This window comes from Tauraco erythrolophus, chromosome 10, assembly GCF_009769465.1.
Source record: "Tauraco erythrolophus isolate bTauEry1 chromosome 10, bTauEry1.pri, whole genome shotgun sequence".
Classification (NCBI taxonomy): domain Eukaryota; kingdom Metazoa; phylum Chordata; class Aves; order Musophagiformes; family Musophagidae; genus Tauraco; species Tauraco erythrolophus.
The window spans coordinates 25513272-25528142 of record NC_141474.1 but is presented as its reverse complement, the minus strand read 5'-3'; the positions used below and the strand labels follow the sequence as shown (position 1 = coordinate 25528142).

The 14871-nt window shown below is 53.9% G+C and overlaps 1 protein-coding gene across 2 annotated transcripts; it reads left to right on the top strand.

The window, feature by feature from the left end:
- The first annotated feature begins 629 nt into the window (after positions 1-629).
- Positions 630-14433, top strand: POMGNT1 (protein O-linked mannose N-acetylglucosaminyltransferase 1 (beta 1,2-)). 2 transcript variants are annotated; one of them, XM_009988392.2, is made up of 21 exons: positions 630-773; positions 3924-4032; positions 4437-4552; positions 4862-4927; positions 5358-5471; positions 6132-6249; positions 6551-6649; positions 7172-7299; positions 7871-7941; positions 8247-8322; positions 9770-9853; positions 10006-10047; positions 10260-10318; positions 10870-10942; positions 11238-11366; positions 11704-11829; positions 11979-12043; positions 12419-12463; positions 12626-12761; positions 13272-13381; positions 13673-14433. In XM_009988392.2, the coding sequence occupies exons 1-21, from the start codon at positions 663-665 to the stop codon at positions 13773-13775; spliced, it is 1980 nt and encodes a 659-aa protein (XP_009986694.2). In that variant the 5' UTR covers positions 630-662; the 3' UTR covers positions 13776-14433. The 2 variants fall into 2 exon arrangements, with proteins under 2 accessions (XP_009986694.2, XP_086473193.1); XM_086617067.1 differs by having other exon boundaries at positions 630-777; positions 3895-4032.
- Positions 14434-14871: the final 438 nt, after the last annotated feature.

The window sequence follows — 14871 nt, the reverse complement described above, 5'->3', positions numbered from 1 at the left end:
CCTGCCTCTGCCCCCGCCTCCCCCGCCGCTGCTCCGGGAGGGCCGCCGCTCCTCGCTGCCTCCGTCCTTGGACGTTTGGCTCTTCCTCCTCACCGGGAGCGCCTGGGTCCTTCTCGCGACCCCTCTCCTGAGTCCTGGGTCCCTCCGAGATACCCGCCCTCCTCCCTCCGGCGTCGCCGCCGTCCTTCCCCTAAGGGCTCTCTGTCCCCCGGTCCCCCTCTCCCCACCCAGGCGGCTGCTGGGCGGTCTCCGTCCCGTAACTGGTGCTCCCCGCCCGTCCTGGCGCCGCTGGGGAGGCGTGTGGTCCGGCTGGGCCCCTGGTTCTAATGGGCATCCCACCCCCGGCCCGGCAGGCTGTGCGGGAAGCCCGCCCTCACCAAGCACAACTCCCCTGCCCCAAGGGTGCCAGTGTCTCCAGCAGGACTATGGCCCAGCTCTGGTCCCCATGCCTGGCTGTGCCCCTGCTAATGGGGATGATGCTGCTTCACGTATGGCCGCCACTTGTGCCAGGCCCTGTCTTTGCTGGGGAGAGCGTTTGAAGGCACCAACCTCACCCTGCGCCTGTCCCATCCCGGCAGAGAGCCCTGATGGACATGAGAGCAGAGCAGGGCGCATCCTGACCCCTGCCCCACGCGGCTGCCTCTGTGCCGGCCCCTGTGGCTATGGACGAGTGGAAACCCAACCCCGCCATCAAGCCCCACAAGAAGCGGAGCTGGTACCTTGCCTGGAAGTACAAGCTGATGAACCAGCGCGCGCTGCGGAAGCTGTGCCAGGTGAGTCACCTGCAGGCCTGTGGTGGATTAGGGAGGATAATCTATAGGGTTTACAATCTTATGGAGCAGCTGCATGGGCGGAGGTGGATCTGCTGACAGGCCTGGGTAGTCTAACATGCTGGAGAAGCATAACTTGTTCCCCAAAAAGCTACCTCCACTGGCTTTGCGCTCATGTGAGGAAGGGTCTGCCGTGTCTAGCAGCTCCTTCCAGCTGCAGGTGGACCTGTTGGGTGGCTATGGCAGCACATACAATCGTTCAGGCATCCTCAGGAGGCTTTCAGCTGGAAACCTGACTGATTTCTCCCCATCCTGGTTCCAGACCTGGGCCGAGTGCAGCAGGGCTCTGCCTGCAGTGAGAAACCATCCCTGCCCCGTTTGGTTTGCAAACCAAGCCTGATATAAGGGTCAACAGGTGGACAGATAAAATAGGGCTGGATAACAGGATCTCATGCCCTAGAGGCAGCTGGCGTCTGGGAAGGCTGTAGGCGTGGTTGCTTGTGTTGTAAAATGGCTAATCCTCAGCAGAGCTGGCGTCTTGGGGGGTGTCTGGTGGCATAAGGACAGGAGGGTTTGGCCCCATGGCAGAGAGCTGCAGAAAAGTAGCCATTCCTGAGATGAGCAGAGCTCAGTGAAATCTGGCAGTTGGTTTCTGTGGGAGGGAGCAGGGGAGGGTTTCGCTTGTGCCTGGGAGGACAGAGGCTCACGAGGGCTCCCTGGGGAAGGAGACTGCTCAGTCCTGTGTCCGCTGGGGTGCTCAGGGCTTAGGAATGGGCCTGGTTGTTCAGGCAGACATTACTCATCACATGGGGGCAACGGGCTAGAGCCTGACTGCTGTCATCTCACTCTTTCGTGGCACTGGTGTGGCTTAAAACATAGGTGAAAATTAGTTTAAAATATGTAAACTATAGCTGCAGCTATGGAGTAGCCAAGTCTACAGCAGCTGGGCCTCTATCAGCAGCTCTGACTGAGCCAGCCTTGCCAGACCTGGCTGCTGGTCCCGCTTGGTGCTGTCTTGTTCGCTCTGGTCACCTGCGCTGCTTCACTGCCTCTCCAGTACTGACCAGGGTGGAAGGTCTGGGCAAGTTGGTAAGGTAACCTTGCTGCCAGCCACCAGGCACAGCCTGCTCCTCACCACGAGCTCAAGGCTCTATTCTTGCCTAATTAAAAGCTTTCTGTGCACAGATCGCAAAAGGTGCTCATACTCCTGAGTAAACAGCAAATCAACAAGCCAAAATGCCATGGTGATGTTTACGTTATCATGTTGTCTACCTGTCCATCTCTTGTCTTATTGCTGTTTTTTCTTCTCAGTAATCTTCCTCAGTTACTTCTTGAACCCGTTTGGCTGCTTGGCAGAGATAGCAGCAACAGGTAGCTTTGAGGAAGTACCTGGCCAAGTAGGACAGGGATCTTTTTAGTGCCTCTCACCAAGGGCAGGCCTGTGTGTGATCTCAACCCCATACCAGACCTCAGACAATAAAGGGTCTTAGAGCTGAATAAGGCAGATTATTAGGAAGCAAGCTGTTGGGTTGAGGGGCAAGAGAAGTGTCTCAAAACCACCCAAGACCTGTCTCAACATCCCCTTGCAGGGAGACCAGGCTATGAGCAACCTCCACTGACCTTTCCCTTCCTCTCCCTTGATTGCTGTGACATCCCCATGCTGAGTCTCGAGACGCTTCAGGGAGGTTAGTAGGACCCTGAGCTTGTGTTGCTGAAACCGGAAATCATCCAATACATTCAAAGTGTGGCTGGGCCAAGGATCCAGAGCTTTTGGGCCGTGGGATGAATCTGTCAGCCGCACACAGCAGTCAGATTTGGGCCTCTGTGGTGGTTCTGCTGTGAGCTGGACAGACCGTCCTGGCATGGAGGCTGGTGGTGGAGCCCTGCAGTGGTGTTAGCTTCAGGGGTAACGGCTGCTCAGGGCTTTGTGTCTTAAATCCAACGGTGAAGCCTTCCCTCCCTGTGTGACTGTCCAGGGCAGCTTTTGGGCTCCCTGCTAGAGCTGTTCCTCAGCTCCTAAGCAGGGCTGTGGCTGCTGGGCAGGGACTTTGTCCCTGAGCAGAGGTCCGCAGCCGTCACATGCTGCTGTCATCTTTCCACCATGAAGGGGCACCTGGCCCCAGGTTATTAAGCTCCCTTGGACAAGTAAAGAGAGTTTGCTTCAGCTGAGACCTTATCTTTTAACTCTGCATCCCAGGCCAGCACTGCAGCTCTAAGCCCATCCTCTTGGCCATGGCCAGACATGCTCTTGCAGCTTACAGCTGCAGGCAGATCATTTCCCAATGGGATGTTGGTGGTCTGAGTCTTCCTGTGTGGTTCTGTCTCAGAAAAGGTCCTTTCAGCATGGAGTAGTTTTTACTTTAATCTGGGTCCAAATACCAGGAAAAAGATTGAAATTGGAAAAGCGAGGAACGAGATGCATTTAAATAAATACAGGTGCATGTAGGAATGTTGCAATCTTTTCTTCCTCTTCTTGGTCTGGGAGCAACAGGGCCATGGGCAATGGAGATGTTCATGTCTGGGGTTTCTATGGACTGTTCCATAGCCCCTGGACCTTCCCATAGCCCTGTGTGTCAGCATCCACGCAAGTTGTCTAGGTTTGCTGCAGACAGTAAGGCTGCAGGCTGTTCTCTGTAGCCTGTGGCACCATGATTTCATGAAGTCAGACCTCAGCTTCTTCCCTTTGCTTCACTTTAGTCACACAGCATCTCCTTTCCCTCTGAATACCCTGAATACATCCTCTAGTTGCAGAGGGAGAGATGAGGGTAGTGATGCTGCAGGAGAGGCAGAGGTTAAAGGTACTGTGGGAGCTGTAACTCTGAATTACCAAAGTCTTTGCCTGCAGAGACCTTCAACCAATATTTCAGCAGGAATCTGCTCACAGACCTGGAAGCAGGGATATGTTGGAAGTGGGTTAGTTTCTCATATATCAGGAAGTCCATGTTCTCAACCTGATGAAAGCATTTCACCCTAAAACTCAGTCACCTGTATTTCTTTCTCTTTGCCTTTCCCCAGAAGAAAACGGGGGAAATGACAGATGCTTGTGATCTCTTGCAAGATCTCCTTGGGGTGCCTTGCAGCCTCTGCCAAGGAGGTGGGCTATCTTGGGGTTGTTACTTATGAGTTGCTAATGCAAAGCATCCTGCATTGCAGACAGGTGCTGTCCTCTTCCTGCTTGTGACTGTAATTGTGAACATCAAGCTGATCTTGGACACCAGGAGAGCTGCTTACGAGGAGGAAGAGGAGTCTGCACAGGACTACGGTGAGGGGCAGCATCTTACTTTTCTTTGAAATCAAGAAAACCGGAGGGAGGGAAGTAATTTATTTAAGTCAAGGCGAACTCATGACCAGCTACAGCAGGAAAGACAGGTCTGTGCATGTGGGTTTAACAAAAATAAATAGAAGAGTCTGTTCTTATTCCTGGTCTGTCTATTCAATGTGCTTCAGCACGTTTGGCTGCAGAGGTCTGTATTGGGATAGCTGGGACCAGACCTGTTGCCATTTTGGATTTCCCTTGCCTGCCATCCTCATAGATTCTGACCCATAACTTGCTGGGCTGGGATACCTGGTGGGCATGACCTCCTGGAGGCTTGACTGGGCTAGCACTGAGCAGGGACAAGCCAGAGGTGCCTTGGCTGGTTGTGACTGGGCATTTCTCCCCTATAGATGACGAGATGCTGAATGTGGAGGTCCCTAGGCACCCTGTCAACAACAAGAAAGTCTTGGATGTCGAGGTGTACTCCAGCCGGTCGAAGGTCTATGTGGCTGTGGATGGGACAACAGTAAGTGACAGGTGCTGACTGTTCCAGTCAGTAGAGGGTGGATGGAGTTGAATGGGTGAAGCCTCAAGCAGCAGGTGGTGAGAGCACTTCACTGGCTGCAAAAAGGTCAGGAGTGGATCTCCCTCCTGCCTCCAGGACTGCGGAGGTGTTGTCCTGCATAGTCTTCTACTCTGGCATCCACCACTGCCATGAGCAAAGCCAAAATGTCACAGAAGAGAGACTTGCCCTGTGTTTGGGGGCTCTGCTGTACTGAATCAGCAGGGAGTAAGAGGTCTTGGCATATAGTTCTCATTGCTTCTCCACTTGCAGGTCCTGGAAGATGAGGCTCGGGAGCAGGGAAGAGGGATCCACGTCATTGTCTTAAATCAGGCTACGGTAAAGCATCCCCACATGTCTGCATTTATCTTTCTTACTGGGCAGTGTTTGACCTTGCTCTTTAACTCTTGGGTGCATGAGGCAAAGGGCATGAGAGATGTCCCCGAATGCTTATTTGCCTGTGGTTTCCAGAGCACAACATGGTCACCCAGAGGATCCCTGCAGTGTTTCTCTTGTGCTTGCATAGCTGTCCTTGCAGGCAGGAGAGGAGTTGTGAGGTTGGGTAATGCTGTCCTGTGGACCTCAATGCACTTCCTGTCATGCGTGAAGGCCCAAGGGCTGAATTTGCCTGAGGACTAACTCCCTGACATACCAGAAAAGTAACTCATCACATTGTTCAGGGACTGAGTCTTCCAAGACAGATTTCCATAATTCTGTATGTCCTGACTGTATGGCATTTAAGATGCATCTGATGTTTGAATACCAACAGGGTCATGTGATGGCCAAGAGGGTCTTTGACACCTATTCTCCCCATGAAGATGAAGCCATGGTACTTTTCCTCAACATGGTTGCCCGGGGCCGGATCCTGATCTTCACCGTTAAGGTATGTGACCTTAGTGCCAAAAGAAAAAGTCACCTTGAGACAGGATGCCCTAAAGCTCTTCTGGGCCTCCTCAATGTCATCGGGTGTTCCCAGGGCTAAGTGTCACATCCCCACTGGGCTCTGCCTCCCTGACAGGACCACCTCCCTTGTCCTCTCGCTCCCCCTTGTTACTACAGATACTGCTGTGTGCCCAGCAAGGCAGGAGAGCAAAAAGCAGATGTATCAGAGCCCGCAGCAATAAAAAAGAGGTTAGATGGAGAATGGACATGAGGAAAAATGAAAATGGGGTGGGAACCTTCTAAGTCCCAAGTTCCAGGCCGTTGGGTGAGGGGAGCCTGCGGTGGCTCTGAGTTGCTGTGTGAGAAGCAGTGTGATGCTTCAAGGTTTCACCTGTGTGAAGTGTTGCTGAACACATGGCCCTGCTTGAGAACTATTTGATCTTGGGGAAACAAAAGTCTGCCTCTTCTGACCTCACTGTGGGTCATCTTGAAGCCACGAGCAGGTTTAGTGGCGCAGAGACTGTAGGAACCTGCTCTGGAAGGTGTCTGGCTCAGATGGTTTGAGGGTAGATACAGGCCCTGTATCTTTGGTATTGACAGGAGACTTCCCTTGTCTGCATTGGGAGCCAGACCTCAGCTTCAGGGTTGTGTTTCATTCCAGGACGAAGGCTCCTTTCACCTCAAGGACACAGCCAAGAATGTCCTGAAAAGCTTGGGAAGCCAAGTTGCACCATTCCTGAGCTGGAGAGACATGTGGACATTTGTGGGAAAGAAGGGAGGTGAGTCTTGCATGGGATGGGAGAGGGTTCATGGCCTCTTTCTGGGGGAGAAGCTGAGTGAAGACAAACCCAGCTCATCCCCAACATGCTGTATAAGCAGAGAACAAGTTACAGAGAGCAGACAGCTCCGTTGCTGGGGGTGAGGGAGGGGATGGAGGCAGAACATGTCCCTGCAGCAGCTCACCAGAGGCTAATGGGAAAAGATGCCAAGGTGCCACTGTGAGCTACAGCCTCTAGTCATGCCTTGACACAGCAGGGATGGGCCATTCCAGACAGTACTGACCCTGTGTCCCTGCTCCAGGGGAAGTGTATGGGGAGAAGCATGCCAAATCGCCTGCCCTCTCGACATGGGGTGACCCTGTACTGCTGAAGACAGAAGTTCATCTGACATCTGTGGAAGGTAGGAAGTAAGATTTGCTCTGTGGTGCCAGGTATCTCTGGCACATGTCTGCCTGCTGCTTTTGGTGGTTTTGAGTCAAAGCCGTGAGTCTGTTAGCAACATCCCGGGATGGACTTAAGACTGTTTGAGGTGGGGATGGTAACTTTTAAAATGGGGCCAGCTTCCTTTCTTTCTGCTTCCATGGCAATTCTGGGCATGATTGTTGAGAGAGGTGAGGATGGGGAAGTTGGGGACACAGTTGGGCCATTTGTCACCTCTCCAAACCAGGCCTGGTCCAGTCTTTTCTGACTGTTGCCTTTGAACATGGACCATTGCTGCTCAGAGAGGCCATGCGGTGGGGATGGCTTCTGAATGGCTCCTGTGGTTATATCTGGCATCTAGAAGTGTTGCTTGTTCATAGTAATAAGGTCTGGCTTGGTGATGGCTGAGCCCAGGGAGAACCATCCATGTGGCAGTGCAGCCTGGAGCACACAAGGTGAGGCCATGGGGATGTTTGATCTGTTTTCTCCTTGGTGCCTCCAGATGCTGAGTGCCATTGGCCCGACACAGAGCTGAACCGCCGCCGGAAGAGGTTCTGCAGCAAAGTAGAAGGTTATGGCAGTGTCTGCAGCTGCAAAGACCCCACACCCATTGAGTTCAACCCTGATCCTGTGAGTGCAGGTGCAGAGTGTTCAGGGAAGGCTCTAGGAGGGAGGGCTGGGCTGGCCCACGTATGTGGTGCAGCTCAGATGCAGACCCCTGTCCTTAAGCGCCCACTGAGTGGTGAAAACTACCCTTGGGCAAGATCTTAATCCCAGGAAAGGTAAGGTGAATACCATGTGGTCAGCTCATGCTGGGGAAGAGGAGTTCCCTTGCCCTGTGTCTGCCCTGAGCTGCCAGGTTGCCATGGCTCTAGGGACACCAGTGTAGGCAGCAGAGCCTGTATTTTTGGAGACAGAGCAGCTATCATGGCCTTTGGGCTGTCCTTGGTGCAGTGCTGAAGGGTTTGGACAAAGTTCTCCGGGTGGGATATGGGAGCTGGGTCTGAGGTGGTGTGAAGGGAGGAAGCTGGCAGGGACCCAGCAGTGCTGAGTGGAGTCCTGGCTGGTCGATGTGGTCCTGAGCAGAGGGGTAGGACTATGCAGCTCCACTCTTTAACAGGAGGGCTGATCCCTACCCCTTGGATCCTGCTCTTGGTGGCATGGCCTCCCCTAACCCCACTCACACGTATTTCTCTTCCAGCTCAAAGACAATAAAGTCTTCGATGTGCCTGTAGCTGTTATTGCAGGGAACCGCCCAAACTACCTGTACAGGTAAGCACTTCCAGGGGACGTGGCTTCTCTGCTATGTGCCATGAGACCAGGCATGGCCCGAGCCCTCCCCTTCGTCCTGCCAGCAGGATCCAGCCTCCTACTGGGGCTGCACAAGCAATGTAAGTGGACCTGCTTGGACAGATCTCAAGGTCCTTGGCCATGGGAAAGGGAAGATCCCAGGGATAGTAGGTCTTGTTCCCTTACCATGCACCCTTTCCCCCACCCCAAGGGATCCATACCCCTCTGCTGAATGGCCTGGGTCCACTGGGACTGTGCTGTGCTTAGGCCTCTCAATCTCTCCCCAGGATGCTGCGCTCCTTGCTGTCAGCTCAGGGTGTCAATCCGCAGATGATCACAGTCTTCATTGATGGGTACTACGAGGTGAGAGCACTCCTGGAGGTCTCTGTAACCAGGTCCTTGGTCCCCCAGCTGAGAGGACATGGTGCTGGCCCAGTCTTTGGTGGGTGGTAGGCTATGAGCCTCTTCACCCTTCCTCCTGCTGTGGGTCGTGCTACTCTTCCCCACCCCTACACCAAGTCAGTCAGCTGAGCCAAGCCATGGGTGTGGATAAAGCTGCCTTGGCCTTTCCCAAAGCCCATATTTTACATCCCCGCATCAGAAAGAAGCTGCTGTGCAGAAGTGAGACAATCATGCTGGGCTCTCCTCGTCTCCTTTTCTTGCTTGATGAGTATTGACAGCCCTTTGAGTAGGGTCTGGGTGTAACACTGCCTGTCCAGCTCTCTCACCAGTCCAACTGTTCCTGTCCAACTCTACCACCTGTAAGAGGTGAAGAGACTAAAACTAGTCTGTTTTCACAAGGATCATGAAAGCTGGGGCCAGGTAGAGGAGACATGGCCCTTTAGAGGCAAAGATCTTCCCATCAGCTCTACCTTAAAAAGCTCTGGAGGATTCCACTGCAAGCCCTGGCTCTCTGGCAGCGGGATGTGATCTGGGACAGGCATATGGGATCTTAGTAGGTCTCAGGAACTTGCTAGCCCTCATCTCTTCAGCAACCCATGAGGTATTGTCTGGTTGCCTTGTGACAGGGACAGGGAGGGGAACAGGCATTTTTCTTGCAGGCCTATCTCACCACTGCCAGGTTGTGGGGCTGGGGGAGCTGGTTTGTCTATGCAGGCTCTTGCTGCAGCACATCAGAGTGGTTAAAGATAGCAGCATCCATTGCCATGGCAACTGGAACAGCATCCCTCAGCTACGAGGGGGCAGCCTGGATGCTCATGCTGCCATGGTGGATACCAGGGAAAGGGGGAATGGTTGGTGCAATGGGAGCTCCTTCTCTCTTTTGTGACTAGGAGGTGGGATGGGCAGTATGGGGATGGAGAAGACTTTGCTGGGACCTTCTTGGGGCAGAGAGATGTCGGCGCAAATAGGGATTACTTCTGATCCCAGGGTCAGAGAGGTCCCGTTCTTATCAACTGTGAGAGAAAATGAAGTTGATTGTGGTCTCAACATTAAGCAGCTAGTAGGTGTTCTGGCTATGCCTGTTTTCTTTCTGCACTTTCCATGGGGTACTGGGAATTTTGGGCCTCTCAGACATTCTTGGATGCAACTTTGGGTCTGCATGCTAGAACAGAAACTTCTGGCAATACTATAAGTGCTGAAGGGCCAAGAGGGTTTGGTGAGTTCCTTACTGCGGTGTCTACAGCACAGCATCGTTTTGAGCCTCACTTCTTCCCAGCCACATGCCACAGCCACATTCAGTGGTTTCCACAGGTGTATTCTTGTTGTCCCAGGGAGCTGACAGTGGCAGAGGTGGGAAGAATGTATCCAAGCCCATGCATTTGATGACCTTTGTACCTTTCCATCGCAGGAGCCAATGGATGTCGTGGAGCTGTTTGGCCTCTCAGGAATCCAGCACACTCCCATCAGCATTAAAAATGCTAGAGTTTCCCAGGTGAGCAACCTTTCCCAGATCCTGAGAGAGTTATTTCCTGTGACCTGGGATATCATTTGAGGCAGGCTTAGCCCCTCATCTGTGCCAGGCTACTCCTCCCTGTGGTCTCGGGGTTGATGCTAACACAAACAATGATCTGTCTTTTCTTGTAGCACTACAAAGCCAGTCTGACTGCAACCTTCAACCTGTTCCCGGTGAGTGAGACCTCTGCTTGTGCCCTGTCAAGCTGCTTGCCTGTGGGAGCAAGATAGCACAGGATTTGCTTGGGAGAGTGGCATCTGTGACCCCATCTCACAGGAGCTGGAATTGATCCTGCAAGGCAGGGAACCGCACAGACGGGAGACACTGCTTGGTGTCCATGCTCTATCCTGGTCCTATCCTTCTGACATCTCTTCTTGCCCTATAGGATGCTAAATTCGCTGTGGTTCTGGAGGAAGACCTTGACATTTCTGTGGACTTCTTCAGGTAAAGCTGTGGGTCCCTGAGCTCCTATTTGGGTGAGGCATTTCCTAGAAGCTCTCTGGCTGCTCAGGAGAGGCCAGATCCTTGCTGTGCTGTAGCTCTCCTATCTGAGGTTGAACAGTCTCCAGGCAACAGCCATAACAGAGCTCTGCCTGCAGTAAGTCTTGAGTCCACTGTCTTGGCACTTAGTGCAGGGTGGCTTTGAGGTCTGGGATCTCTTCCTGGTTTTCTTTCTGGGTATGCTGATCCGTTCTGTACACACACGGTTAGGACTGCCCCATTGCAAGAGGACAGGGACAGCATCTGTTGGGGCTCCAGTTCTTCCCTAAGGAGGTGGGACTCTGATGGAGCAGGAGACAATATTGTGCCCTCTCCATGGTGAGATGCAGCTTAGCGTGTTTGGGTACTTCTCCCCTGATCTCACACCAACATCAGGCCAGGAGATGGGTTAGACTGTCCCAGCAGTTGGGGTGGCTTGTCCCTTTGTGGATAATTTGCCTTGGTTTGCCTGGGGGAAGGATGTTTGACCAGGGACCAGCAACTTCTTTCCTCAGCTTTCTGAGCCAGTCAATACACCTTTTGGAGGAGGACGAGAGCCTGTACTGCATCTCGGCTTGGAATGACCAGGTGGGTCAGGGAGGACAGTGGAGCAGGGACACTTCTGCCCTGTGTTGTTCCTGTACCAGGCTGGGGTTCAAGTTCTGTCTGTAAAGCGGGGTGTCCATCATCCTAGGTGGGTCTGTCTCCCCAGCCCTAAACTGTTCAGAAGTACCCCTGCAAATCGCCACCCTGTTCCTGCTGTGTGCTTCCCAGTGGCTGTTCTCTGCTCCCCATGCTGGGAGTCTCCGTGGAACAAAAAGCCTCCTATTTTGGCAAGGTAGGGGTGCATTCAGGGAGCTGATTGCTCCCCTTAACATCACAGGGCTATGAGCACACAGCCGAGGACCCCTCGCTCCTGTACCGTGTGGAGACCATGCCAGGCCTGGGCTGGGTGCTCCGGAAGAACCTGTACAAGGATGAGCTGGAGCCAAAGTGGCCAACCCCTGAGAAGGTGAGTACCCTAGAGGGACCCTGTCTTCTGCACCCCCATGTCTGCCCATCAACAGTCCCTGATCATCACCCAGTCCCTGTGGGTTGGTGATGGAGCTCTTGGAGGAGCCCTGGCTCTCCCTGAGCGTTCACTGGGAAGGATCCCCAAGCAGAATGGATTTGGGACAGACAGTAATTGAGGACCCCATAACCAGCCACACACCTGGCTGGAACAGCTCAGACAGGCTGGGATCAAAGAGGCTAGAGCTGGTGCAGGCAACCGGAAAGGTCCCTGGGTGGCCACACTACTGAATCATGTCCTCCAGACTTGAGTGTGAGTGGAAGTTTCCTCTCCTCAGCTCTGGGACTGGGACATGTGGATGCGGATGCCCGAGCAGCGGAAGGGCCGGGAGTGCATCATCCCTGACATCTCACGCTCCTACCACTTCGGCATCGTGGGGCTCAACATGAACGGCTACTTTCACGTAAGTGACCTCCTTGAGCCCCATCCTGGTGCTGAGCACTGCCTCAGCTACCTTTTCATTTAGTGGGGATACTTGAGGTGACCTCCAAATATTGCTGACTCCTAACTGAACCTCGTTTTCCTTCCCTTCTCTCTCTTTCTTCCTCCCAGGAAGCCTATTTCAAGAAGCACAAATTCAACACAGTTCCAAATGTCCAGCTTAAAAATGTGGAGAGGTGAGTGCTGGTCAGAATGAGATCTGGATGAAACAGTTGCTTGACCTGACCCTTGTCTCCTTGTGCTGGAGACGTCTTCCTGCCTTCTGAAACAACAGCCATAACCTCCAGCCCCAGCACACTGCAATTCCTTGCAGTGTTTTTTGTGCAATTGGGTTCAGCTACTCTGTGCTCCTGGTGGACACGTGGAAGGGTCACGTTTTTGCTGCCACATTCTCCAGGATGCATAGCAGTCCCTGCTCTCTATTCATTGGCTCCAACCTGCCTTTAGTGTTACAGTGGGGCAGTCTTAAATTTGGATCGTCTTGGGATGTTTCGTGTTTATCAAACTGTCTGACTCTGCTCTAATCTCTCTGCTCTCTCCTCCTCCAACAGCTTGAGGAAGGATGCCTATGAGACTGAAATTCTTAGGCTCCTGGGGTAAGTGCATGCTGGAAGTTTGGGAGAACAGGGCACACCAGGGTGAACCAACCAGGACAGAAGAAAGGGTGGAGGTGGCCACTGCTTGCCTGTCAGAAGTACTCTGCAGTGGGAACAGAGAGGAGGTAAGGTCCTCTCTCACTCCCTGTTCTGTTTCCACAGTGAGGCTGAGGTTTTGGACCACAGCAAGAACCCCTGTGAGGACTCCTTTGTGCCCGACACTGAGGGCAGGGTCTATGTCATGTTCATCAGGATGGAGCAGGAAGCAGATTTCACCACCTGGACTCAGCTTGCCAAGGTGATGCCCCTGACATGGCCCGTCCTTACTCCTGCACTGAGCTTGGCATTGCTGGGAAACACCTACCTGTTGTTCTTGGGTTTGTCCATGGCCTTGGACGCAGCTCAGCAAATGGATTCTTGCTGCCCTTGGGTAGTATTTAAGTTTTTTGTGTTTACGGAAGGCCGTGGGTCATCCAGGGCAGATGCTTGGCTCAGTGGAGATAAGTCTTACGATCTCCCTGTGTGGGACCTCAGAGTCTGAGCTTGTCTGGGTGGTACCATTACTTGCATGGAGGTGATGGTCAAACCCCCTGTCCTGAGACAGAGGTGGGAATGGGTTCCCCCTCTTCTCTCGCTGATGGTGGCCAGAGGGGTGCTGCCCTGCGCTACCTCGATCAAGGTGCTATCCCCCCTCTCTGCTGTGTCTCGTGACGGGTGGGGGTAGTGGCTTTTCCTTTGGCAGGGGACACCTGGTCCTGGTGTCTGTCCCCAGGCTCTGATGCCTCTTCCTCCCTCCCCACAATCCCAGTGCCTCCACATCTGGGACCTGGATGTCCGTGGGAACCACAAGGGGCTGTGGCGGCTCTTCCGCAAGAAGAACCACTTCCTCGTGGTGGGGGTCCCTGCCTCCCCCTACTCGTGAGTATCAGGGGCACAACACCCTCGGTAATCCCCACCTCCATCCTCATGGCACTGTCCCCTGCACAGGGCACTGCATCATCCACTTTTGTCCCAGCCCAATCCTGGGGCGTACCACTCCCCTTCTTAATCATTGTGGTGGGAGGCAGGGAGACAAGATACATGCCCAGGGCTGGAGGATGTCCCACGGGAAGGAGATGATGCCAGCGAGGCAAGCAGTGCTGTTAGGAGTTGGGGTCCTGAGGGAGACCACCACTTCTGCCTGCTCCTATCGAACCTCCTCACCTGCAGGTCCAAGAAGCCCTTGTCGGTGACACCAATCTACATGGAGCCCCCTGCCAAGGAGGAGGGGGCAGTGGCACTGCCAGCCGTTGCTGCAGCAGAGCAGACGTGAGACTGGCATCTGGGAAGCAGGGGGGACCAGGAGAAGATGGACACCTCCACAGTGCAGAGACAGAGTTGGCAGCAGCTTTCGGAGGCTGGTGACCAGACATGGACCCCATTTCAGGCTGCAAAATGAGACCTCGGGCTCCCTCCAGCCCCCTGTTGTAGTCTCCCTATCCCTCGCATGGGACAGGGTCCTTCCCATCCCAGGAACTTTTTTTTTTTTAACACAGACTCTTTACTAACGCTGCTCCCGTTGCCCCCAGGCTGGACAAGGCTGGAGGAAGGAGATGCTTAGCTGGGGGCTAGATGGGGCCTCAAGAAACACCTCTGCTTCCCTTTTTGGTCCCAAAGTCCTGAGAAGGCAGCATGCTCATGTGCAAGTGCTGCAGCCTTCCAGCTGGGTGTTATTTATTAACTCTTGCCTGGCTGGCTCTGTGCCCAGTGGTGAACACAGTGTTGAAGAGGAGATCTTCCAGCATCTCTTCTATCTCCTGCACGATCGATGCACCTTGAAGACTATGCTGGGTTGGACACTTCTTCCTGCACACTGGCTTCGCTGCTTGAGCTGCAGCGACTGGTGCAGCCCAGCTCACAGGCAAAAGGGAATGCAGACAGGGAGCTGAACTTGCTGTGGACGTGTAGGGGACACCCCATACCCAGCACAAGGGTGGTCAGGTACCCATTTCCTTCCTCTGCAGTTCTGGGAGCTGGAGATGACTATAGATGGAAATGGACCAGGCTGTGTGCTGCAGCTCTGACCGTCCTCACCCACCTTCTCTGTGGGGAGCAGTCCTGCCCCTTGAGTTGTGGGAGAGGAGGAGAAAGTGCCTTGCAGAGCAAGATGGGAGCAGCCAGTGGGTGTCCCCACTGGCTGCAGGGGCAGGATGGACCAGGGCCCTCTGGAGTGAGAGATGCTGCGCTCTGGCGTGGTCCTCGCCTGTGGTACTGTGCCCTGTCCCTCCCTCCTTTCTGGCCAGGTACCCCCAGCTTTTGAAGGCAGAGGGGATTTCTTCTCCTGAATTTCCACCCTGATGTGGTACATTGCTAGTAGGGAAGCTGTGAGTTGAGCCAGGAGGGGCAGCCCGGCTCTCCTGCTGTGGTAC